At 43.7% G+C, this 27058-nt stretch overlaps 1 protein-coding gene and 1 non-coding gene across 3 annotated transcripts in view; both read left to right on the top strand.

Annotated features, from left to right (window-relative positions):
• The first annotated feature begins 5466 nt into the window (after positions 1 to 5466).
• Positions 5467 to 27058, top strand: part of SEC23IP (SEC23 interacting protein) — a 34644-nt gene continuing 13052 nt past the window's right edge. The window contains exons 1-13 of one of the 2 annotated variants that reach the window (XM_066238589.1): positions 5467 to 5721; positions 8482 to 9020; positions 9829 to 10051; positions 11903 to 12096; positions 13493 to 13582; positions 15151 to 15271; positions 16585 to 16674; positions 17509 to 17650; positions 19075 to 19283; positions 19922 to 20040; positions 20355 to 20507; positions 22640 to 22735; positions 26521 to 26718. In XM_066238589.1, the coding sequence (XP_066094686.1) occupies positions 5553 to 5721; positions 8482 to 9020; positions 9829 to 10051; positions 11903 to 12096; positions 13493 to 13582; positions 15151 to 15271; positions 16585 to 16674; positions 17509 to 17650; positions 19075 to 19283; positions 19922 to 20040; positions 20355 to 20507; positions 22640 to 22735; positions 26521 to 26718 (2343 nt within the window). In that variant the 5' untranslated portion in view covers positions 5467 to 5552. The remainder of the gene's footprint in view (positions 5722 to 8481; positions 9021 to 9828; positions 10052 to 11902; positions 12097 to 13492; positions 13583 to 15150; positions 15272 to 16584; positions 16675 to 17508; positions 17651 to 19074; positions 19284 to 19921; positions 20041 to 20354; positions 20508 to 22639; positions 22736 to 26520; positions 26719 to 27058) is intronic. The other variant, XM_066238588.1, reaches the window with a different exon arrangement.
• On the top strand, positions 21113 to 21188 carry TRNAA-GGC (transfer RNA alanine (anticodon GGC)). Its single transcript has one exon. It is a non-coding gene; the product is annotated as a tRNA-Ala (tRNA).

Raw genomic sequence — 27058 nt, forward strand, 5'->3', positions numbered from 1 at the left:
CCCCGCGTGGAGGAGGAGGGGCGGGCTGGCGAGCCCGGGGGCGGGGCCGGCCGCGACCCGGTCGCCACGCGCCGCCATCTTGGAAATGGGCAATGGACGGTCACACCGGCCTCCAGGAACCTGTAGCGCGTGAGATTTGGCGTCTCAGGCCGGGGTTGGCGTGGCGCTCGTTGACACCCTGTGCAGAAGTGAAGAGGGAAACTTCCGAAGTCCAATTTATTAATTCCTGGTGCGAGGACTTGCTCAGGTCGGAGACTACAACAGTTCAAAAGCACAACCCCAAAGAGACCTCAGAGTTATCTCTGGGCAAAATTAATGGGTGCAGCAGCCTTTGGTGACTGCCCCCCCCTTTTATTTTTCTAGTGGCAACGTTTGTTCTCTAGCACCGTTCTCCAAACCCTATGTAGTGACTTTCGCACAGCTGGATAAAGTCTTAGCTCACTGAGAGAGGTCTACATTTAGGTGAGGGAGACTTTGGAAGACCCCAACTTCTTTTTGCCGTCATCTCAGGCATTGTGGTAGGGGCACTAGTTCCTGATTGAGACGCAAGCTCCTAACTGCGAAAACACCCTGGTCTGCGTCTGCCTGGAACCTGGAAGCAGGAGCTTTGGCGAGGTTCCTGCAGCATGTGAGTATGAGGATACCCTCAGGATGGAGATGGTGGCATCAGCACACTCAAAAGATCAAACCTTTGGTAACCTGTTAATGAGGAACTTTGGGAGATACCCAAGTTCATTCGGTATGTTTTCACCAGGCCTGGGCTGTGCCTAAGGAAACAACAGTCTCATCAGTTGAAAATAGAGCATGGTTTAACAGCGGGAAGCTGAAAAACAAGAACTGAACTCAGATCTCAAGCCCTCCTTAGCGCAAAGGGAGGTAATTAGCATTTCTCATTGTGAACAAATAAATTGGCACACTGGGTTATGCATCTGGCTCTTGTGAGTGTGGGTGAGTTGAGAAAAATGAGTTACAAAATCCAGGGTGTTGGTCAAATAAGTTTTTAAATATGATATATATGTTTGCTCGCATATAGTTTGTATTGGGTGTGGGGGACAGGCTTTAAGCAATCCAAGTCGTTATAGCCTGATTGCATGATGTGGGTGGTGCACTCTCATGGGGAATCCAATTATGCCCCAAATAAGTGACTTTGTATCAGAGACTTCCTTATTTGTATTGTTAAAGGTTTTGGTTTCTACACTATAAAGTGGGGCAGACCAGGAGCTTGCTCTCTCGGTTCCTGCTATCACCATTGCAGGGGCCTCCCTGATCCCTTTCCCTTCATGGGAAAAGCTGGGTTTCTGCTTTTCCCTTGTCTTCTCTTGTGGTTTGCCTGTCTTGGTGAGACATCAATAAACAGGATGGCCCACCATCCTCTGACTCCACCATTTCTTTACTGTCTGCCAAATCCAATGGGAACCTGCATGTGAATGGCCATGATGGCGGCTCCTGGCCTTACACAGGGCATTACCACCACTTTTTTCATTCATTCGTTTGTTTAGCAGAGAGGGTTGCCAAGTTCTGGTATTAAATGGAGGAAGCCCATGTTTTAGCAAATTACAGTTAACCTCTGAACAATATAGGTTTGAACTGCTTGGGTCTATTTGTACTGGGATTTTTTTTTTCAATATATAGTCGGCCCTCCGTAACTCCAGGTTTTGCATCCTCAGTTTCAACCAACTGTGGATCAAACTGATTTAGCAGGCAGTTAGATAAACAGGAGCAGAGTAGGAACAATAGGCCAAGTACTGGAGATCACCCGGGCAGATAGACCCAGGTACCTAGCAAAGAACAAAACTAGGCTGGGACCTTGCCCCCAGGGTGACCTTCCCTCCCTTAGCATACGTCGGATCCTGCAATTTAGATCCCCTGACCATTCATATCCCTGGTCCTGCAGTTTAGCCCCTCCCTAACCTTTCCTCCCCTGGTGTGTTGCTAGTCATGTGGTAGACTGTCACTCAGAGGAACAAGGGAACCTGAGAATAGCCTTATGGGACTCCCATACAAGCCCTTGCATGACTAGTCCTTTAAAGCAGTAAGCCTTCAGGGCAGTGAGGTTCTGACCCGTCAAGTAACCTTAAGAACAGAGCCTTGGGGATGCTGACCAGAGAAGCCTTTATGTCACTCTAAACTAGGTAGGTCCTTTGTTGATGGTCTGATTGAATCTGTTATCCCTTCCCAGAGGAGGATTATACCTTCCTCTCTGATGGAAAATTCTACATTATAATTTTCATTACACTTTTGTTTATTGTTATTGTGTTTAGGTGTCTGTTTTTCTGACAGACAAGACAGTCTCCAAGATGGAAGGGTCCTGTGTCTATCTTATACACCATGGTACCCCTAGTGTTTCGTATACCGCCTTGCCCACCCATAGTAATGACAAGAATTCTCTCCTTGGCTGAACTAGCATGGCTTCTGGTAGCTTAAGGCAAAAGGCCTGGGATGACCCTTGTCCCCTTTATTTATTTTTTCTTTTTTTTTGTATTTTTCCGAAGCTGGAAACCGGGAGGCAGTCAGACAGACTCCCGCATGCGCCCGACTGGGATCCACCCGGCATGCCCACCAGGGGGCGATGCTCTGCTGCAATCAGAGCCATTCTAGCGCCTGAGGCAGAGACCTCAGAGCCATCCTTAGCGCCCGGGCAAACTTTGCTGTAATGGAGCCTTGGCTGCGGGAGGGAAAGAGAGAGACAGAGAGGAAGGAGAGGGGGAGGTGTGGAGAAGCAGACGGGCGCTTCTCCTGTGTGCCCTGGCCAGGAATTGAACCCGGGACTCCTGCACGCCAGGCCGACGCTCTACCACTGAGCCAACCGGCCAGGGCGACCCTTGTCCCCTTTAAAATGCCTTCCGGAGAAAGCTCAGCACTGCGAGAATGTACTATTTGTTCTAGCTGAAACTTGGTGACAGGCATATAGGACTTCTAACCTCTTTTTAAAGCAGTTAACTTTAGAAAGCTTTCGATTCTAAATCCTTTCTCTTTCCCTTTTGTTACTGGAAAGGGGACCTGGCTCTTCAGGTCTGCCTAGGAACAGCTGGTAGTGTGTGGGCTATTGACTTCACGCAGAAGAGTTTCACAACATGAGTCCAGGTGACTTGAGAGTAAGTTTATGAAAACTGGGGCCAGTGAAACAAGGAAAGACTTAGAATAGAAGCAACAGGGGACTAAGTGAGGCTGCCTTGGCTTTCTAGAAACCTTATGGGAAAGACAGAGAAAAGGAAGCCTTGAGGTTAGCCTGGGGTGAGCTGCTGCTGCCCATTGCTCCCGAGGTTGCGAGTCTTGTGGGGACCCTTAGAGCTCGGGAGGGACATGCCTATGGGGGAATAAGAGGGAGGGGGAAAAGGAAAGACTTGGGTATGCTTCCAGGAGGAAGAGCACACCCAGGGACCTCTGCTGTGAGGGTTTTAAAAGCTGGGAGTTTAGGGATGGATCCCAATAGAATATTCATCAGTTTTATGCTCCTATTGCCAAGATACGGGTTATTCCCTTATCTTCATCTGTCTTTGGTTGGCACAAATGGTACTAATTGGATTTCTGCTCTCTATCTCCCTGAGTAGGGTGATTTAAGCTATTTACCCTCTGGTTGGAGAGGAGAAGTGTAAAACCATTTTACTCTTAAGTATCCTTGTTACAATAGATAGGATTTTGTGATTTACTAGATGGCTCTAAACTGCTTGGCTATTTAAATATGTTTCCCTATTCCATTTGTCCTGCCTTATTGGCCTGTCTCACTTTGAGATATAAATCTTTGTCACCCAAAACTTATGTCTTCTCCAAGACCTGAAAGTTGTCTCCTCCTAGCTTGGTGGGTACCTTGCACTAACTTGTACCACTGCCTGTTGTAAAGATAAGAGAACTTGGTTGCTCCTCTAGATAAGTGCCAATTAAACCCACGTGGCCTAGTCACACAAGTCAACCTGCCTTGGCACCCTTCAGTGCCTTTGTCTTAGCACAGTCTTTAAAGTGTCCAGCCTTTTGCCTGACCTGTGGTGGCGCAGTGGATAAAGCGTCGACCTGGAAATGCTGAGGTTGCTGGTTTGAAACCCTGGGTGGGCTTGCCTGGTCAAGGCACATATAGGAGTTGATGCTTCCAGCTCCTCCCCCCTTCTCTCTCTTTGTCTCTCCCCTCTAAAATGAATAAATAAAAAATAAATTAAAAAAAAAGAAAAAAAAAGGTGTCCAGCCTTTTGTTTTGGGGAAGTTTAGTTCCCCAAGTCCCCTCTTCCCCATCTCAGTAGTACTGAATAAAATCTATCCTGACTGCTTTTACCAGTGTCTGGTGTTGTTTTGTGTTTGACAGTAAATACACTAAATAGTTGTTGTATTAAGTAACAAACAGGTTCTGTATAGGTGTGAACATCTGGTGTGGGTGTCATAATTGCAAAGCTTCTTTTGAGGTCTCTCTGTCTCCCTATTCCACTCTCCAAGAAGCTGCTTATATCTTATTTGTTCTTTTCTAATCTCGAACTACAGTATATGAAAAATGACAATTAGATCCACAATGTCCACAGTGCATTTTCGGTATGAACTAGTAAGATTATTATAGATACAAAAAGCTATTTAAAAAGTCATACCTCGCCTGACCAGGCGATGGCGCAGTGGATAGAGCATCGGATTGGGATGCAGAAGACCCAGGTTTGAGACCCTGAGGTCGCCAGCTTGAGCGCGGGCTCATCTGGCGTGCGCAAAAGCTCACCAGCTTGGACCCAAGTTCGCTGGCTCAAGCAAGGGGTTACTGGGTCTGCTTAAGGCCCACGGTCAAGGCACATATGAGAAAGCAATCAATGAACAACTAAGGTGTCGCAACGAAAAACTAATGATTGATGCTTCTCACCTCTCTCCGTTCCTGTCTGTCTGTCCCTATCTGTCCCTCTCTCTGACTCTGTCACTATATATATAAAAAAAAGTCACACCTCTAAATTTCAATTACCTCGTTTCTCTTTTAAACAGTATTTTTTCCCCTTACCGCTTAAAAACTTCAGAATTTTTACCGTTCCTATTTCTGAGCCAAACACAAGAGCTCATTCAGTTCAGTCCAGAGAAACATGTAGGCGGGTCAGAATGTGGGTGCTAGACGGGTGAGTTTGGCGAGGCCTTGGCTGCAAATGGCTCACAGCTCTTCCTCTCCGTCTGCGCACAGCACTCGACTACCTGCTCCTGCGGACTATCGCTTTTCCTCCATAATCTTTGCCCGACGTTAAACACTCTGGTCCGTACTCTTAGGCAGCCAGAGTGCCTCCTGCAATCCATCACTTTCCGAGTTAACTTTTGTCTTGCTTCAGAACCCGCAGCGGTTCCTCTTCCAAGCTCCGCCTCCAGTCGCGCCTCCCCAGTGGCTGAGGGTGTCACGTGCTAGGGCTCGGGGCGAGAAGCCAACGCCGCCATGTTAATTTCTGGCGGCTCCCCCTAGGGGCAGGAAGGGGCCCAGGATCAGGCGTCTGGCATTCTGGCGCTTGTGCGCAAGTGCGGAAGTGTGCCTGCCCCGAGTGTGACTGGTTTCCGGCCCGCGCTGCTGCACCGGCTTCCCGGAGACGTGTAACGGGTGGTGGGCCGCAGCCATGGCCGAGAGAAAGCCTAACGGTGGGGGCGGCGCCGCCTCCGCCTCCTCCTCCTCGTCGGGCACTAACTTACTCTTCTCCTCCTCGGCCACGGAGCTCAGCTTCAACGTGCCCTTCATCCCGGTCACCCAAGCCGCCGCTGCCTCGGCCTCCTTGCTCCTGCCTGGAGGTAGTAAAGAGAGGGCGGTTCGGCGGGGCGATTGTGTGCGGGGCGGTGGGGTGGAGGGAGTAGGGTGATGGGGTTCGGCCTGGAGGTTTTCCTCCTGCCTGGGCCCGACCCCCTGGGGAGCTTGCCGGGGCCATCGGCAGCCACGTTTGAGTGGCCGGGGTGCTTTGGGACCTTTGGAGGCGGGGTCAGGCCACAGGGCTTGCTCTTCGTTAAAGGACCCCTGTTCCGAGGGCTAGACCCCCTGCGCTGGCGTTCCTCGGATGTTTGTTGAACACTTACCGGTGTGCCCGGTACTTTCAGGGAGTGCAAACACATTACCGCTCCCTCTCCTAGGCTACCGGGGGAGGGGGGGATATCGCCTACGATCGACGTGTAATATTTGCGAAGTGGAGGTACCCAATGCAATCCTTATTTTTCAAGATCGTGCACCATTTCCTCTAGGGCTGCTTCCGGTTCTGTTAAGTTCCCACCCCTCTGTGCACCTTAGCTCCTCGTTCATACCTTTATTTTTGTAGAAAGAGAGCTTCTTAACGACGATGTGTCATAACCCAGAGCCTAGTGTTTAGGAGCACAGACTGTGTTCCAGCCCTGGCCCTGCCTCTAACTGACTGACCTCGGGCAAGTTACTTTCCCTCTCTGTGCTTCAGTTCCATTTAAGTACAACCTCACAGAGCTGTAACGAGAAGTGATTTAATTTTGTGAAGCACTGTGTATATAGTTCCTGGCACATAGTGTTATATAAATGTTTGTGAAACAAACATGGTGTGTCTATTTGAGCTGTGGGCTTCTTGCAGTTTGCCAGCTCAGACATGTTACTTACCTTTTTATTTCTGGGATCTTCAGTGACTAGCACATAGATCCTGAGTAAGTGCTGAGTATTTTCCCATTGAATAATGGGTTCTTGCCTGGAGCACTCAGGAAAGCTTCCAGGAGAGGTGAGGTGCAAACTGGAGGCAGTCGTCCACGTAGCTTCCCTTTTCCTTGTGTTAGATTTCCTCTTGGTGCTTGTCACCACCTGACGTGTACACATAATTATTTATCTTATCTCCCTAAGAATGTAAGCTTTACGAGAGCAGGGATGTATACCTGGTATGCTATAGACCAATTTTTCAATCGATGTTTGTTGAAGGAAGGAAGGATAGGAGTCAGAAATACGTTGGTCTCATGACAGTGTGGCTGCAAGGTGAGGCACTGCCGTTTTTGGTGGAAGTACGAGTGTGGCTATTTGAGGTCGTGGAAATATGTAAGACCATACGTGGGGCTTTCGTATTATCCTCTGCTTCGCAGATGTTTGGTTCTTGTCCACGTTCCTTGGTTTGTGTATGTCACTTCAGTTAACACTAAACATTTTCTTTGTCAGGTACAGGATGATAATACCTGTTTTGAAAACTCTGGTTTCTTGGAGGTAGCTTATTTTATAATGAGAAAGTTAGTAAGTAGTTTGGTGCTGATAACCGCGGTGAAGGTCAAGTTGGGCAAAGGGAAGTGAGGAGCATTTCCTTTGGTTAGAAAATGACTTTTCCTACTGATATGGTGTTCTCTAATGACAGATTATCTGGTGTGACACTCTGATTTTAGGGATGGCAATTCATGGTTGACCTACTTTGCCTGTGAATACAAATACCACATGTTCATTTGCACAATGAGTGTTTTGTAGGTAAGGGCCCTGACACGCCCCTTCTCGTCAACAGAGTTAATATCTGTGCTTTAGTGTCTTGTTATTACTGTAGAAATAAAGTTATGTGTATTTGGGTAGTGGAATTAAAAAAAATTGTCTGTTGATTTAAGATAGAGAGAGGAAGTGAAAGAGAGAGAGAAGGAGGGAGGGAGGGAAAGGAAGAGAAGCATCAACTCGCCATTCCAGTCAGTTGTTCCATTAAATTTGTGCATTTATTGATTGCTTCTCTTATATGCCCTGACTGGGGATCAAACCCATGACCTTGGTGTGCTGGGATGACACTTTTATCCACTGAGACACCCAACTAGGGCCTCTGTTTGAGGTCTTAACAGGAAAAAAGAGCATTCAAAAGCACATGTAAAAATAGTAGGTATAGATTTTTTTTTTTAAACTTTTATATACAAATATGTATAATTTCTATATTTTTTAAAAAAGATTTTTTAGTTCATTTTAGAGGTGGGGTGGAAGAGAGGGAAGCTTCCTGTGAGTGCCATGATCAGGCAAGCCCAGGGTTTTAAACCAGCAACCTCAGCGTTCCAGGTTCATGCTTTATCCACTGAGCCACCACAGGTCAGGCCGGTATATATTAGCAAAATAAATAACATATAACTATTTATACTTACTTAAAAAGTATGGGAAGATATGCACCACAATATTGTTAATGTTGGTCTCTGGAAGGTGGGCTTATGAATGAATTATATATAATTTTTTCCTCCTTTACTTGTTTCTTATTCTGTATTTTTTAGATTTTCATTTTATGGAGAAGTTTTCAAAGAAAAAGAAAAGTTTCCAGTTTTTTCCTAGAATGTAGAACTCTTAAGTTTGAACAACAGAATAAGTACAAGAGCTAGAATTACAGAATGATAGCATACCCTTTAAAAAAAAAGTTTATTTTATTGATTTTACAGGGAGGAAGAGGGAGAGACAGACAGAGAGACAGGAACATCAATCTGTTCTGTATGTGCCCTGACCAGGGACTGAACCGGCAACCTCTGCTCTTCGGGATGGTGCTCTTACCAGCTGAGCCATCCGGCCAGAGCGATAGCATACCCTTTAAACCATTTGCTCTCTCTGTCTTTCAGAGGATTCCACAGATGTTGGCGAGGAGGACAGCTTCCTTGGTCAGACTTCCGCTCACACATCTCCCCCACAGACGTTTAGTTACTTCTCTCAGGTGTCAAGCAGCAGTGATCCGTTTGGGAATATTGTACAGTCACCGTTAACAACTGCAGCAGCATCCACTGGACAGTCAGCGTTCTCCAAGCCCCCAGCGGCCCTCCCGTTCACAACCGGATCCCAAGATGTGTTGAATGCATTTCCACCATCTATTTCGAAGGCTCAGTATGTTGCTCCAGCTTCTTCACCGATGGGAACAAGTACTTATTTGCCTTCTCATTCTCAGCCAAGTAGTCTCCCTCCTTCAAATTTTGGGAGCCCACCCCAAGGAATACCCCCACAAGGATACAATCCCTATCGCCATACTCCCATGAGCAGCAGAGCGAATCCTTATATCACACCACCGCAGCTGCAACAGTGCCACGCACCAGGCCACCCCACCCATCCCGCACCCTCTGGACCCCCTGTTCACATGTATCAGACGCCTCCAGGGTCTTTGCCGCCGGTATGGAGACATGTTTTTGTATCTTACTACTCACTTCAATTTTCAGTGTCTGTCTCTCTCTCTCTCTCACTTAGCCGATGTTTTTAAAGGCACAGTGCTTTTTAGAATCCATATGATGACAAATTAATTTCAGAGGATATTTTTTGTAAGCTGTGTTCTTTGAAGCAAACATACTCTTAAAGGTAGCTCATCAAGTGGTTTAACTTTTAGTTTGTGTTATCCGTATTGAAATAGTAATTGATTTTAATGAGTTAATCTGTGCCAATATTTCTGCACTTTAGTGTAAGATAACAAAAAATGTAATCTAAGAACTGGTGAGAGTTGAAGCAATTGTTATCTTAATAGACCACCAACTTCTCATTTTTTAAGTATACTATCCAGTCGAGATATTTACAAGGACTAAAATTGATTACTCCAGTAATTTCTTTTATTTGCATTTATGGAGTTTGGATCTAGACAGTTAAACTGTCTCAGGAAAGTAATGAAATAGCATTTGCATTGGATAAATTTTATGAAATTCCCTTGTGCTTTTTTCCCCGACTGGTATCCTGCTGACTTCCAAAGGGAAGTTAACTATATCCAAAAAATGGAAACAATGAAAAGAAAGAAGAGGCCAACCCGGAGTGGCAGAGATAGCAGTATGGTCTAATAGAGTGTAACCTAACTTAATTTTGAGGATAGATAATGGGTTGCATTTTATTTAATGTAAATGATACTGATGCACAGGCCCTTGATAATGGATCTGAAGCATGTACAGAACTGTCCCTTGGAGCAAGCATGACGGCCTTAACCTTTCTGTCACCTCCAGATTCCTCCGTCAGTGCAGTCAGGGTTGTCCTCTCCGGCACAGCAGCAGGCACTCGCGAGAGCTGTGGGTCCCTCTGGGCAAGTGCCACCTCCCTTCGTGCTTCAAAACCAGTACGAGCCTGTGCAGCCCCACTGGTTTCACTGCAGAGAGGTGGAGCACAGACAGCTGTGGATGCCTTTCAGTGTGTTTGACTCTCTGAATCTTGAAGAAGTCTATAATTCAGGTAAGCACTGATTATGATTTTAGGGACAGAAGAAATGAAGCTTATTTATCCAGGGCTTACTTTTTGTAAATGTCACATTCCTTAATCCTTGCAGACCGCCCCCCTCCAACTCTGTACCTTAAGATGGTGATATTGATGTAAGTCTTGAGTTATTTGATCAAGGTATTCAAAGAAGTGTTCTAGTAGTTTTCTTCTCTGTTTAAAGGCATTTTAAATCAGAAAAAGTAGTTCATATATTCCAGTGTCAATTTTCTATTTCTCCTTTTTTTTGGGGGGGGTGTCAGGTTTCCCATTTTCCTTATTTATTTGTAACTGTAGGGTGTTTATAAAGCATTTTCTTTCTTTCTTTCTTTCTTTCTTTCTTTCTTTCTTTCTTTCTTTCTTTCTTTCTTTCTCTCTTTCTTCATTTCTTTCTTTCCTTTCTTTTTCATTTTTTAAATTTTTCCAAAGTTGGAAACGGGGAGGCAGTCAGAAAGACTCCCGCATGCACCTGACCGGGATCCACCCAGCACACCCACCAGGGGGCGATGCTCTGCTCATCTGGGGTGTTGCTCTGTTGCAACCAGAGCCATTCTAGCACCTGAGGCAGAGGCCATGAAGCCATCCTCAGCGCCTGGGCCAACTTTTGCTCCAGTGGAGCCTTGGCTGTGGGAGGATAAGAGAGAGAGAGGAAGGAGAGGGGGAGTGGTGGTGAAGCAGATGGGCGCTTCTCCTGTGTGCCCTGGCCAGGAATTGAACCTGGGACTCCTGTACGCCAGGCTGATGCTCTACCTCTGAGCCAACCTGCCAGGGCCTATAAAGCATTTTCAATGGGAATCTTATTTCTTTTTTTTATTTTAGATTTTATTTATTCATTTTTATTAGAGAAAGAGGGGGGAGAGAGAGAGAGGGAGAGATAGAGAGAGAGCAGGGGGAGGAGCAGGAAGCATCAACTCCCATATGTGCCTTGACCAGGCAAGCCCAGGGTTTTGAACCGGCAACCTCAGCATTCCAGGTCGACGCTTTATCCACTGCGCCACCACAGGTCAGCCCTGGGAATCTTATTTCTTAAGGCGCTGTGAAAAAGTGGAACACTTTTTTAGATGTTTTAGAAATGCCATAACTACATCCACCTTTTGAGATAGATAGTACACAGGAGCGTGTTAAAGCTCTGAGAACTTGCAGTATAGAAATATAGTATTTCTTTGTTCTGAAATTTTATCATGGGACTTAAAAATGACCTATTAAGCCTGACCAGGCGGTGGCACAGTGGATAGAGCATCAGACTGTGATGTGGAGGACCCAGGTTCGAAACCCCAAGGTTGCCGGCTTGAGCGTGGGCTCATCTTGTTTGAGCAAGGCTCAACAGCTTGAGCCTATGGTTGCTGGCTTGAGCAAGGGGTCACTCGGTCTTATGTAGCCCCCTGGTCAAGGTGCATATGAGAAAGCAGTCAATGAACAACTAAGGTGCCGCAATGAAGAACTGATGCTTCTCATCTCTCTCCCTTCCTGTCTGTCCATCCCTATCTGTCCCTCTTTCTGTCTCTCTCTGTCTCCGTAACAACAACAAAAAAAATGACCTATTAATAGTCTTTAGAAATATACTTTGTGAGTGTTGCTGCTTTGGTTTAAAAAGAAAATATACTAGTTATTTGAATTAATTTATGGGCATGTTTTAAAATTTTTCCCTGGCTCTTTCTTCACTTAAGAAGAATCATAATTTTAATCAGCACAGGTTAATTTTAAACTATTTTTAAATTAAATGAGCTTACAGCTTTGTCTCTAAGGATCAGCTAGTCACTGTATTTATTATTTACTAGTTTTAAATATGCCTTGGAAGTATTGGGTTAGAATGTGGACTTTGTGCTGCAGTCCAGCCAGACCCCGAGAGCGTGGTGCTGGGCACGGATGGTGGGCGCTACGATGTCTTCCTGTACGACCGGATGCGGAAGGCTGTGTACTGGGACGAGGAGCCCACCGAAGTGAGACGCTGTACTTGGTTTTACAAAGGGGACACAGATAGCAGGTTTATTCCTTATACAGAGGAATTCAGTGAAGAACTAGAGGTATGTGGGCTTGATTCCTTTACGCTTTTTTTTAAACCTTTTTTAAAATTGATTGATTTTAGAGAAAGAAAGAGGAAAGGAGAGGGGGAGAGAGAACTGTTCATCTGTTGCTCCACTTATTTATGCCTTCACTGGTTGCTTCTAGCACGGGGGATTGAACCTACAACCTTGGCCTTTTGGAACAGTGCTCTAACCAACTGAGCAGCCAGGCCAGGACTGCTTTATACTTTTCTTTAAAAAAAGGGTAGGCCCTATGTACATCGGAGCCTCATGTAATACTAGCACAGGGAGCAGACTGTTTAGAAGAGAGTCAGCCTTGATCCTATGCCCAAAGATCTTTGGTATCAGAAGTTGTGGGCAAGAGTGAGCCACAGTTCTGCCTTTGCTGTTTACCAGTGTGTAATCTCGATGATTTACAATGTCTGCTAGAGGTTGAATTGTGTCCCCCAGAATATCTTGAAGACCCAGTCTCCAGTAGCTCAGAATGTCACTTTGTTTGCAAATAAGATCGTTGTACATACAATTATTTAAGATGAGAACATAGTGGAATATGTCTGGTATCTTTTTAAGAAGACAGCCAGGTTAAAACAGACATAGGAGAACACCGTGTGAAAATAGAGGGTTGGAGTGATGCACTTGCAAGTCAGGGGACACAGAATATCGTCAGCCGGCCACCAGGAGCTAAGAAGAGGCAAGGAAGGCATTCCCTAGGGGGTTCAGAGGGAACGTGGCTCTGCTGACACTTGGATCTCAGACTTCAGACCTCAAGAATTCTGAGAGAATAAATTTCTGCTGTTTTAAACCTCTCAGTTTGTGTATTATGGCAGCTCTGGGAAACTAATAAATTTTGCCTTTATGTAATATGGGTAATATTATATAGGAGTGATTTAGAGTAATTAATTCAATAAAGTAATATACATAAAGTGATAAGTATTGTAACCATTTAGTACATGAGAACTGTTATTCCTGTTGTTTTATTTTTTTTACAGAGACAGAGAAAGGGATAGACAGGGACAGACAGGAACGGAGAGATGAGAAGCATCAATTATTAGTTTTTCGTTGAGCATTGCAACACCTTAGTTGTTCATTGATTGCTTTCTCATATGTGCCTTGACCGTGGGCCTTCAGCAGACCAAGTAACCCCTTGCTTGAGCCAGCGACCTTGGGATCAAGCTGGTGAGCTTTTTGCTCAAACCAGATGAGCTTGCGCTCAAGCTGGAGACCTCGGGGTCTCAAACCTGGGTCTTTCGCATCCCAGTCTGACGCTCTATCCACTGCGCCACCGCCTGGTCAGGCTTCCTGTTATTCTTATTACCATCGTAGTTACAATTTTCTTCCACTTTTCTCTTAATGTGGTAATAGATTTCTAATAATGGATATGTTGTTTCCATTGTAGGCTGAGTATAAAAAAGCAGTAACCACAAATCAGTGGCACCGCCGATTAGAGTTTCCAAGTGGAGAGACAATTGTTATGCACAATCCAAAGGTAATATTCTTTTAAGCTTTTGAAGTATTTAGATTCATTTAAATAATTATTTTGCCAAATGTATTTGATAAATGTTGATTATTATTAATATCTGCAGTAGGGTTATTATTTATAACAAGTGCATTGCTTTTAAGTTTATTATAGTACAGTGGTTTTCAAACTTTTTTACACTTGGGGACCAGTGAAAATAGGAAAATTATTTTGGGGACCACTAAGGCAGAAATCACCCTGAGTATAAGTGAATTTGACTAGGATTATTGGGTCTATAATCTTCATATAATGCCTGACCTGTGGTGGTGCAGTGGATAATGCGTCGACCTGGAAATACTGAGGTCGCCGGTTCGAAACCCTGGGCTTGCCTGGTCAAGGCACATATGGGAGTTGATGCTTCCAGCTCCTCCCCCTTCTCTCTCTCTGTCTCTCTCTCTCTCTCCCTCTCTCTCTCCTCTCTAAAAATGAAAGAAAAAAAAAGGAGGAAAAAAAAATTAAAAAAAAAAAAAAAAGAATTGTTCTCAACTCCTCCCTCTCCCTCAACCTGACCACAGTTCTAATCTGCCACCAAGCCTCTAAAAAAAATAAAGAAGAAGGAAAAAAAAAATCTTCATATAACATCAGGGTGGTGAACTTTTTCACGGACCAGCACAAAATTTCTGGCAGATGGGTCCGTGGACTGGTGGTTGAAAAACACTGCTGTAATTCATATTGATCATAGAAACAAAAATAAAATTTAAATTTGTCTCAAAAAGTTTCTCTTTATGGCAACATGTTAGCTGAAGGTGGGTAAATCAGCTAACATGAAAGATGTTAGCTTGGCATTGAAAATGCATTTGTCAGTAGACTTTGTTAATACATGTAACTTGTCCTTAATTTTTTGTGTAAATTTGATATTTACATTAAATTTCTAAATTAAGGTATACTACTGATTTAGTTGTGTTATTTTCCAACATAAGCAATGGAAATTACGGCATTGATTTGCTTAGTTGTTTTTTTTTTTTAATTGTTTTTTTTTTTGTATTTTTCTGAGGTTGGAAACGGGGAGGCAGTCAGACAGACTCCCGCATGCGCCCGACCGGGATCCACCCGGCATGCCCACCAGGGGGCGATGCTCTGCCCATCTGGGGCGTTGCTCTGCCGCAATCAGAGCCATTCTAGCGCCTGAGGCAGAGGCCACAGAGCCATCCTCAGCGCCTGGGCAAACTTTGCTGTAATGGAGCCTTCGCTGCGGGAGGGGAAGAGAGAGACAGAGAGGAAGGAGAGGGGGAGGGGTGGAGAAGCAGATGGGCTCTTCTCCTGTGTGCCCTGGCCGGGAATCGAACCTGGGACTCCCGCACGCCAGGCTGACGCTCTACCACTGAGCCAACTGGCTAGGGCTGATTTGCTTAGTTTTAATGGCTAATGAACACGAGCAGGACTGTTAGGTTGATTTTGAGGGAACAGTGGTAGTACTTGACATATAAATTATTCATACTATGAAGTAGTTTGTTATGCATTGAAATACATTATTTAGCCTGTAGTGGAAATGAATTTGGGAGTGAGCTCTGTTGTAATCCTTCTGTTGTGTCTTGAAGGTTATCGTACAGTTCCAGCCTTCATCAGTGCCAGATGAATGGGGGACAACCCAAGATGGACAGACAAGGCCCCGGGTTGTGAAGCGTGGAATTGATGATAGCCTTGATGAAATTCCCGATGGTGTGTATAATTTCTAGACATCTCTATTTTAGCATTAATCTTCAGAATAATGACAAAAAGAAAGTTATTAAGATTACCTGTCGTAACATACAGAACTCAGCCAGGCTGGCAAATATCTTTTTAAAAATTTTACTACCTTTTAATGTTTATTTTTACATTTAGAATTCTCTGAAGGTAGACAAGCCATGTAATATGAATTCTAAAATACATATTTTTGTGAAGAAACAGTTTGCTGATTGAGACTAGGCTTTTGGCCGTTTGGGGGCTTGTTCTGTCATGTCTTATTTACTTTGTCTTACTCTAGTGCTGGAGTGGCAAATGTGTTCTGTAAAGGACAGATAGTAAATATTACAGGCTTCACAGGCCATATGGACTCTTGCATCTATTCAACTCTGCCCTTGTAGTGTGAATGCATCAGTATGTAAACAAATGGGCATAGCTGTGTTTCAGCAAAACTTTATTTATTTTAAAACTATTTTATTCATTAGAGGAGAGAGGGAGAGAGAGAGAGAGAGAAAGAGAAAGGGGAGAGGAGCAGGAAGCATCAACTCCGATCTGTATGTTCCTTGACCGGGCAAGCCCAGGGTTTTCAACTGGTGACCTCGGTGTTCCAGGTTGACACTTGATCCACTGCGCCACCACAGGCCAGGCAGTAAAACTTTATTTATAAAAGCAGCAGTGAGTAGCATTTGGCTTGTGAGCCATGGTTTGCTAACCACTGCCCCAGTGTTTGTGCTTTGGGGTCTCCTGTTCCATTTAAATTATGGATTTTATTTTGACAGTTACATCCTTTACGTTTGTTTCATTGTCCTACGAAGTTACAAGATGAATGTGCTCATATTATGAGTCTGAATGAAATTACCAGAGTAAAATAGTAGATTTAATTTGGAGATATTCTTATATATAGTATGCATGAATGTAACAAATCAAAGAGAAGGATTTGGGGGAAAGATTTTAAAGTCTTTTATTGGCAAATTGATTCTCCATATGGGGTGCAGTGGCCTGTAGGGTTCCTAAGAAATCACAGGGTTCTGTAGCCTCTGTAGGTGCAGAGCTGCTGGTCATCATATGCTGATGACGTCTGGGACCAGAGACAGCCTGCGTCCTCCCCTCCTTGGTCCAGTTCACTGTTATTTGCAAAAACGGAGTTTGTTTTCCTTTTCTTACTTGGTAACGAGGCTTATTAGGTTGAAAGGGTCATGAATTTCTTTGGTAAGTTTGTGATGACAAAGGGGTATCTAGAATATTGCTATTCAGTTAAGAAAATCTGAACAAGTTTCTAGCTTTTATGTATGTGTGTATTTCTTCTGTAGGGGAAATGCCTCAGGTTGACCATTTGGTGTTCATAGTGCATGGCATTGGACCTGTGTGTGACTTGCGCTTTAGAAGCATCATTGAATGTGGTAAGCATTAGTCGTTTTATTTCATGGAATGGTTTGAGAACTAATAGAAGGACTTTTGAATGTTCATTTTAAAAATAGCTTTCAGATGAGGGACTATAGGAGGAGATAAAATGACCACTGAGAATTATTAATTTGTACTTGATTTGTTCTTATTGACATGTATAACTCATAAAATTCTGGGTACTGTGAAGAATTAGATAGGAGTTTGGAAATAATTGAGCCTTTTGGACAACCTCTGCCTGAGCACTTCCAGCCACTAGGAACACCTGCAGATTGAATTGATTTATAGTGAATTAGCTGTGAGAAATTGTTTAATAGAAGTATGAATCTGCCTGATTGACAGAAATATTTAAAGTTTTATTTTTGAGTCTGTATAGTAGTTCATGTCTATTGAATACTTGGTATGTACCAAATATCTTGCAAATATCATTTAACCCTCACAATAAAGCCCTGGTGTACAGTGCTGTCACTGTGGTCCCCACTATTAGGTGAGGAACTGAGGCCCGAAGGGCTCAGTAACCTCTCTCCTGTCGTGGTCTGTATTTTCCGGAGCAGGGAGTTGGATTCCAGAGTCTGTGCCCGTGGTGCCACGCTGCCTAATGTGGTAGTTAAACTAAACTAATGTTTTCCAGTCATTTATCCATGCCTCTAAAATAATGAAAAGTTTAAAAGAACTTCTAAACATTACATTTGTTATTTTGGGGGCTAAATCCTTATTTCTTTAATGAAAAGTTTGTGTTCTAGGAAATACACACCTCGTTGAGGTAATTGCTAACTACCTATCAAACTAGGAAATTGTAACTAATTTGTTGTTTTCCCTGATTTTTTTTTAAGTGGATGATTTTAGGGTGGTTTCTCTCAAATTGCTGCAGACACATTTCAAGAAATCCCTGGAAGATCGGAAAGTAAGCAGAGTGGAGTTCCTGCCGGTTCACTGGCACAGTTCCTTGGGTGGGGACGCCACCGGTGTTGACAGGTTGGTGGATTTTGATAACTTGTTTTTCAGCTTATTCAAACTTAGATTAAACCATATGAAGTAGTTTATTATGGTTTCAACAAATGTTTTTTTTTAATTTTAAGTTTATATTTGCTCTGACATATAAGTAATACTGGCTGTTAAGTGTATACGTATTATGCACATATATATGTACGTGTGTATGTGTGTATGCATATGTTCTTACTATAACTATTTAAGAGAACCTAGGAAAATTAAAACACTGATGTCCAGTGGTTCAGATAGGGGCTGTCCTGTGCACTGCAGGGCGCCTGGCAGCATTCCTGGTCTCTGCTCACTAGAGAATAGTAGCATGTTCTTTTCCAGTGCCACAGCCAGAATGTCTCTAGTCACTGCAAATGTCCCTGGGGGTGAAATGCTCAGTTGAGCACTCTGATTTAGATCATGCTTTCTCAGTGGAGGCTCTTTTGGCAGGACAGGACTTTGTTATGTCAGATTGATGTGTGTGTGGGCCATTTATTATCCTTAGTCTAAATGCCACTGAATGTCCCCAGCATTCACCAGGCACTGCGACAACTGAAAATGCTCCCACTCAGTTGTGAATGCTCCTAAATGAGAAGCACAGATTTAGATACTTGTTTAACTTTAGGTAATATTTTGCTAGGACACAGGGCTAATAATATCTGACTTTTGGTGAATGTCATGTTTCAGGCACGTAGTTTAATAAAACTCATCCTGCAAACAACATTCTCTTCACGCTGGGCCCTGTTATAATGTTTTCCTTTTCTTTCTTTCTTTCTTTCTTTCTTTCTTTCTTTCTTTCTTTCTTTCTTTCTTTCTCTCTCTCTCTCTCTCTCTCTCTCTCCCCTCCCTCCCTCCCTCCTTCCTTCCTTCCTTCCTTCCTTCCTTCCTTCCTTCCTTCCTTCCTTCCCTCCCTCCCTCCCTCCCTCCTTCCCTCCCTCCCTCCCCCCTCTCTCTCTCTCTCTCTCTTTCTCTCTCTTTCTCTCTCTTTCTCTCTCCCTCCATCCCTCCCTCCAGATGCTCTTGGTTATTCTCAATCAGGAAAGATTTTTATTCCATTAAGCTCCTTTCCTACTTCTGCTGCTCTCTCTGCTGCCCTTCCACCCACCATTTTTGTCAGATAGCCTGGTTTCCAGTACATTGGGAAAAAATGAAGAGAAATTATAAACAAAAGTGTTTTCATAAGCCTTTTTTATATAATTCTTTAGAGAATCCCAAAATTCATAGCATAGTTAAAGGCACAAATAGCTACTATTTTGCTGTATCTTGATTTATTTATAATAATGCTGTCCACAAACTTAAGTCATAATTAGTCTGTGGGATTTTTTTACTCAGTGTATTTTCAGGATTCAAAATCTAAACTTAAAAATAATTTATAGATTTAAGGCAGCTACTGACAATATACTTTTTTTCTTTCTAACCAGGAGTATTAAGAAAATCACTTTACCAAGTATTGGTCGATTTCGTCACTTTACCAATGAAACCTTGCTAGATATTTTGTTCTACAATAGTCCTACCTACTGTCAGAAGATTGTGGAAAAAGTGGGAATGGAGCTAAACCGTCTGCATGCACTCTTTATGAGTCGGAACCCAGACTTCAAAGGAGGGGTCTCCGTTGCTGGTCACAGTTTAGGTAAATCTGTCAAGTAGCCACATTGTAAACACACTGTTGAGTTATCACCACTTTCAGTGTGGATGACAACACAAGATTTAGAACAGGGGTCCCCAAACTTTTTACACAGTTCACTGTCCCTCAGACCGTTGGAGGGCCGGACTATAAAAAAAAACTATGAACAAATCCCTATGCACACTGCACATATCTTATTTTAAAGTAAAAAAACAAAACGGGAACAAATACAGTATTTAAAATAAAGAACAAGTAAATTTAAATCAACAAACCGACCAGTATTTCAATGGGAACTATGCTCCTCTCACTGACCACCAATGAAAGAGGTGCCCCTTCCAGAAGTGCGGTGGGGGCTGGATAAATGGCCTCAGGGGGCTGCATGCGGCCCGTGGGCCGTAGTTTGGGGACCCCTGATTTAGAATTACAGGCTTAAAGATTTATAAAGGGTAGAAATGAACGCTTTGAGTTTGCTATTCCTCTTTTATGTTTTATTCTGCTATTTGGTAAAACAAGAATAGTGATTATCAGGTCTTGATTAACATATAAATTTTGTATGATTTCTGAGACTGAGAAAAAGGAGAATATATTTAGTGTTATAGAAAACACTTAGACATTATAAAGCGAAATGCTTCTTTTTTTTTTAGGTTCTTTAATATTGTTTGATATCCTGTCTAATCAAAAAGATTTGACTTTATCAAAGTCTCCTGGGCCTTTTGCTGTTGCTAATGGAGTTGTGATGCAGCCACGTTTTCAGGAAAAGCAGGTATGGCTCAAGTGACGCTTAGGTTTGGAGGTGGAGTGAACAGTTTTCCGAGGTCTAAACTGCTTCTGTATGTCAGAGTACACTGAGGGTACAAGTGCAATGAAACCATTCTCTCATTTACTGTATGAAGTGGGGGCCGTGAGTAATGTATTACATGTTTATGCTGTTCCAGAGCTTACCAAACTGGATGACAAGCTACCAAAAATTATGGTTTGTTTACAGAGCAGAATGGGTTAAGATTTTATGTAGATTGTGAGACATTTTATGGGAAGTTTTCTAAGCTTTATGCTGTTTTCCCTAATTTTTTTTAAAAGTTGCCTGAGGAGCCAAAGCTGACCCTGGATGAGTCTTGTGACCTTGATGTTGAAGATGAAAAAGTCCTAACTTTGCAAGAAACTCTGGGAGCACTTAGCCTCTCTGAGTATGTTAGCACTTTTGAAAAGGAGAAGATCGATATGGAATCTCTGGTATTGATGATAGTTTGATTCATTTCTGTTTAAAATTCTTTTTCTTCTGTGTAAGTTGAAAATTAAGAATGATTTAAATACTTGGATCATAATACATTCCAGATAAGGCAGAGATTTAAATGTTTAAAAAGTTGGAGGACACAGGAGGATTAAAAAAGTTAATAATCTGAGGAAGCTTTTCTAAGTGACACAAACCTGGAAGCCGTAAAAGCAAAAGGATTGCACAGCAGGAGATGCCATGAACAACAGCTAAAGGTCAACAGGTTAAGAAGAATATTTGGAACACGTATTATAGACAAATTGCTCACTCCGCTCTTGTTCAGAGCTTCTACAAGTGGCTTACACAGAGATAACACAATGGGCAAATAGGGATAGAAGAACAGATGGTCGACAGGAAAGACAGTAACACAGCTTCCTATGAGGAAGCTCCTAAGAGAAATGCAAATGAAAAGTGCAATGATGTTTTTAACTTACCAGTTTGGCAGACAGACTTTGAAATACAGGGTGGTGGGGCAAGAGTATGTTTATAATTGTGAGCATGCAAAAGAGCTTTTTTTTTCGTAAAAAAAATTTTTTTTACATTAATTTTTAAAAAGAGGAGAGAGGCCCTGGCTGGTTGGCTCAGTGGTAGAGCGTCGGCCTGGCGTGCCGAAGTCCCGGGTTCGATTCCCGGCCAGGGCATACAGGAGATGCGCCCATCTGCTTCTCCACCCCTCCCCCTCTCCTTCCTCTCTGTCTTTCCCGCAGTCAAGGCTCCATTGGAGCAAAGATGGCTCGGGCGCTGGGGATGGCTTTATGGCCTCTGCCTCAGGCCCTAGACTGGCTCTGGTCACAACAGAGCGATGCCCCGGATGGGCGTGCGGGGTGGATCCCGGTTGGGCGCATGCGGGAGTCTGTCTGACTGCCTCCCTGTTTCCAGCTTCAGAAAGATACAAAAAATAAATAAATAAATAAAATAAAAAATAAAAAGAGGAGAGAAAGGAAGAGAGACAGAAGGGGAGAAGCGGGAAGCATCAACTCAGGTGCTTCCTGTATGCCTTGCTTAGGCAAGCATGGGGTTTTGAACCAGCAACCTCAGTGTTCCAGGTTGATGCTCTATCCACTGTTGTCACCACAGGCCAGGCTCAGCTTTCTTTTTACTTACTGATTATAGAGAGAGAAGAAGTGGGGGAGAGACAGACAGGTATGTGCCCTGACCAGGGATCGAACACACAGCTTTTGCATATCAGGGTGTTGCTTTAACCAACTGAGCTATCTGGCAAGGGCCAGAGTTTATTCTTGTGTTATTATTTATTATTTTCTATACGAATATTGTGTTATTGCTTATTATTTTCTATATGAACAACTGTAAACCTGCTTTTGCTCTACCCTGTATACTACGTGGCTAGGATGAGGGGAGGTAGGCACTGTTACATATTATTGTTAAGTGTGTAAATTGGTACAACCTTTATGGAGGGCAGTTTGGCAGTATCTTAGAACATAAAAAACATACCCTTTGCCCTAGCACATTCACTGCCAGGATATTTCCTATAGAGAAATATTCACACAAGAATATATTCAAGGATACTGCAACATTGTTTGTACTAGCAAAACCTTAGAAACGCCTCCTGTCCACAGCTAGGGCACTAGTGAAGTCGTTCATGGTGCATCCAGAGAGGCATGCCCTTGTAGCTGGTGGGAGAAGAGATTGTCAGAGACACTGGAGTCAGATGATCTCTTACGTACGTCGTGTGAAGAGACCAAAGGTTCAGTCCTGTTTGCATAGTAGGTCCCACACGGAAAAGCATGTAGGTGCTGTGTGTGCATGAAGAGCAGATAGTCACAGCTGCTGCCCAGGGCTGGGCTGGGTGGTTGGGGCAGGGTCGGCTGGCAGAGGCTCAGAGCTTCAGCTTCACTGTAGCTTTGGATTTGTATATGAATTTTCTGTTAAAAAATCGGTAAAATGATTTGGATATGGAGGGCTAAGATTTTACAGCCTAAATTAATCCATGATTTAGAAACAAACAAAAGAACTTCTAAAAAAACTGACTAGATCATAGATTGCTTTAGATGTGTCATTTTTTGTGTAGTTCCCTTCTTTCAGTTTCGTTTCTGTCACTAGACTAATAACTGTGCTTTTTTTTCTTTTACAGCTTATGTGTACAGTTGATGATCTGAAGGAGATGGGGATCCCTCTGGGGCCCAGAAAGAAGATAGCTAACTTCGTAAACCATAAAGCAGTCAAACTGGTAAAGTGCATCTCGTCCTCAAAGAAAACAAAACTCTTCTATGACTAGTTTGTTGATATTCTGGAAGTTGTTAATACCGTGTGGTCGGGCCAGCTAGTGAGCCCCCTGCCCCAGGACAGAGGTGTGGAGCTGATGGAAGCTCAGGGTTGGGAGTCAGTCAGGACTGGGTTTCAGTTCCAGTTAGGGGAACTGACCCTCAGTGTGCTTGGGACTGAGGGGATTTCCTGGACAAAGGACTGTCACTTTTAGAATGGGAGTCTCCCGGGGCAGAAACTGGGTCCACCCTGGACAGGTGGGATGAGTGGTGACTCTGAGTCCAGTTAAGCCACGTGTAACTACATAGTCATGAGCAGTTTGCTTACCTTTTCTGTCCCTTGGTCCCTTCAGTTCTCAGGTGGGAATGTTAACACCTACCTTGTAGGGTTGGAGTGGGATGAAGTAATGCATGTGAAGATTAACCCCACTCAGCGGTGCTCACTTTCTCTCTTCCCCGTCCTTCCCTGTGAAGTGAGAGCACACACACAGATCTCATCACTAATAACCAGAAAGTCCTGACGATACAAAACACAGCAACAACTAAAAAGCATTTAAAAAGACAACAACTGGGGAAGCTCACTTGTTTATAATTTTTTAAAATTGATTTTAGCAAGAGACAGACAGGAGTATCCATCTGCTCCTGTATGTGTCTTGGCCAGGATTGAACTGGAAACCTTTGTGTTTGAGATGACACTTTAACCAACCAAGATGTCTGGCCAGGGCACTCCCTTGTTTATTTTATTTATTAAGTTAATTTTATAGAGATTTTTTTTTCTAAATACTTAATTAGAAAAATCAGCACTTAGGGTGGCTAATTTATTTTTATTGTTATTGACAGTCTTTGTTGATCTATTTTTGAACTTCTGTGCTGCTTTTGTTTGTGTTACTTTGGAATTTAACAAAGGCCACCTTATTTAATGTGACTTTAGTAATAGGACTGATTTGTTGTGATTAGCTTAATTGAGTTAGCATTCTATGAATCCATCTTTTGAGTCAGGCATGGTGCTCAATTACTAGGATTTGGAGATGAAATGATATTGTGTCTAGTTAGAGGGAGGGATTTGACCACAGCCGATGACACATCAGTCCTATACCAGAGTGCTGTCCGTGGGGTCAGACCAGGTGAGGGTGACAGTTCTGGCCTGGGTTGGTTAGAGAAGACTTCCCAAGGGGGGTGGTGCAGGAGCTTAAAGGAGGGGCAGGACCAGGGGAGTGGCCTTCCAGAGGGGGGCCTGCGCTGAAGCAGCAGGGCCTGGGGGCGGGGAGGGCAGAGGGTCCTGAGGGCCCAGTGGTAGCGTGCAAGTTTGAATTTCCTCTTGTAAAGGAGCGGATCTCAAATGTGTTCTCATGGCAGAGAAAGTTGTGATGCTTTTGAAAAGCATCATGAAATGCTGATCTACTTATCAAGTCTATTACCAGTTATGATTTGGCACCAAACCACCTGTTTTAATCTAAATCTTAATTTTAACTTTAGAAATTTAAAAATTTAAAAATGCATGCTGTAAACTACATTATAAAACTTATGCCAAGAGCAAATGTTTCTATAAGAAATGGATTTTTAGGCCCTGGCCGGTTTGCTCAGTGGTAGAGTGTTGGCCTGGCGTGCAGGAGTCCTGGATTCCATTCCTGGCCAGGGCACACAGGAGAAACGCCCATCTGCTTCTCCACCCCTCCCCCTCTCCTTCATCTCTGTCTCTCTCTTCCCCTCCTGCAGCCAAGGCTCCGTTGGAGCAAAGTTGGCCCGGGCGCTGGGGGTGGCTCTATGGCCTCTGCCTCAGGCGCTAGAGTGGCTCTTGCAACAGAGCGATGCCCCGGATGGGCAGAGCATTGCCCCCTGGTGGGCGTGCCGGGTGAATCCCGGTCGTGTGCATGCGGGAGTCTGTCTGACTGCCTCCCTGTTTCTGGCTTCAGAAAAATACAAAAAAAAAAAGAAAAAAGAAAAAAAAAAGAAATGGATTTTTAAATACGTTGACTCCTCCCAAGGTTTTCCCTGAACATTTGTCCCATGTGCACGTCAGCGAAGCATAAGCCTGTCAAAGCAACAAGGAGCTGTGGTCAGGCCCCACGGCATATCCTTGACTTTCCTCTGCCATCAAAGGAAAAGCGGGAGAAAAGTGTCCCGTAGTTCTTAGAAAATTTGTAGAAGGGACCTGGTTTATACACTGTAGTCATTTGGATATATAAATTATGGCATTAAAAGAATATTTTATTTGTTTGTTTGTTTGTTTTTTGTTTTTTTTTGCATTTTTCTGAAGCTGGAAACAGGGAGAGACAGTCAGACAGACTCCTGCATGCGCCCGACCGGGATCCACCCGGCACGCCCACCATGGGGCGATGCTCTGCCCATCCTGGGCGTCGCCATGTCGCGACCAGAGCCACTCTAGCGCCTGGGGCAGAGGCCACAGAGCCATCCCCAACGCCCGGGCCATCTTTGCTCCAATGGAGCCTTGGCTGCGGGAAGGGAAGAGAGAGACAGAGAGGAAGGCGCGGCGGAGGGGTGGAGAAGCAAATGGGCACTTCTCCTGTGTGCCCTGGCCGGGAATCGAACCCGGGTCCTCCGCACGCTAGGCCGACGCTCTACCGCTGAGCCAACTGGCTAGGGCAAAAGAATATTTTAAAAGAAATAAAAATGTATAAAGTGATCTTATTTTTGCCCTGGCTGGATGGCTCAGTTGGTTGCAGTGGTCGGCAAACTCATTAGTCAACAGAGCCAAACATCAACGGTACAACGATTGAAATTTCTTTTGAGAGCCACATTTTTTAAACTTAAACTCTATAGGTAGGTACATTCCTTATTGAGGTAGCACCGCATGTGGTATTTTGTGGAAGAACCACATGTGGCTCGCGAGCTGCAGTTTCCCGACCAGGGGTTTGGAGCATCCTCCTGGAGTGCAGAGGCTGTTGGTTCAGTGTTCCTTTCTCTCTCTCTCTTTCCCTTCCTCTCTCACTGAAATCAGTAAGTAAGAATAAAAAGTGATCTTATTTTTTATTTCTATTTTTTAGCTAGAGAGGGTTGGGGAAGACGGGAGAGAGATGAGAACCCTCAATTTGTCATGGGGCACTTTTAGTTGTTCATTGATTACTTCTCATACGTGCCTTGATGGTGGGGGGGAGCTCCAGCTGATTAGTGGCCCCTTGCTCAAGCCAGCGACTCTGGGATCATGTCATGATCCCATGCTTAAGCTGGCGACCCTGTGCTCAAGCTGGTGAGCCTGCACTCAAGCCAGATGAGCTCGCGCTGAAGCTGGTGACCTTCAGGTTTCGAAATTGGGACTTCAGTGTCCCAGTTCAGTGCTCTATCCACTGTGCCACCAATAGTCAAGCATATAAAAGTATGTGTTTTGAAATGATAGAGTACTTCCTGGAATACCTGTCTAAAGTTTAGATCTTAAAGGAAGAAATTTCTATTTTTAAACTTTTTATTAAATCTTTACATAGAAAAGTATTACAAAAGTAAAATGATGACTGTTACTTAGATTTAATTGTAGCTGTTTTGCTGACTTTTCATTGCCTCTTAATATCTTTTCCCTAAGAATTTTAAAGTAAATTATACCATCATGGATGGCATTTTTTCTATATATTTAGTATGTGTCTCTGAAAGGGATGTTTCTCTATTGCCACAGTATCATTGTTGTGCCTAAGAAATTGCTAATTGTTCCTTCATGTTGAAATGGCATGTTTTGTGGTGATGAGCTTACAACTGAACTTTTGCCCTCAAGGTCATATTAGGAAATTTTGGTATTTCACAGGAACAGAAGAAAGCAGCTTCAGAAAAGAAGGCGGCGACAGCGGCTTCAACAAAAGGACAAGAGGAAAGTGTTCAGAAAACCACAGAAGCGGCTTCTCTCCCCTCAGAGTCTAGTGATTCCAAGAGGAAGCTGCCAGTTGGTGCTTATGTTTCTTCTGTGCATGTCGATTATGAATCTTTCGAAGTTGGCACTGGACAGGTGAGTTTACACTGTGACTAGTGCTGCATAGTTTGTGTTGGAATCACGTGTCTTTATTAGTATCACATATCTTTAAATTCTTTAAATAATCAACATTCATGGGAGGGGTAGAGAAAACTGATTTTAATAAAAATCGTATGCTGCCTGACCTGTGGTGGCGCAGTGGATAAAGCATCGACCTGGAACGCTGAGGTCGCCAGTTCGAAATCCTGGGCTTGCCTGGTCAAGGCACATATGGGAGTTGATGCTTCCTGCTCCTCCCCCCTTCTCTCTCTCTCTCTCTCCTCTCTAAAAATTAAAGAAAAAAAAATCGTATGCTTCTTTTATGTTTAAAATGGAT

This window comes from Saccopteryx bilineata, chromosome 7 (genome assembly GCF_036850765.1).
Source record: "Saccopteryx bilineata isolate mSacBil1 chromosome 7, mSacBil1_pri_phased_curated, whole genome shotgun sequence".
Classification (NCBI taxonomy): Eukaryota; Metazoa; Chordata; class Mammalia; order Chiroptera; family Emballonuridae; genus Saccopteryx; species Saccopteryx bilineata.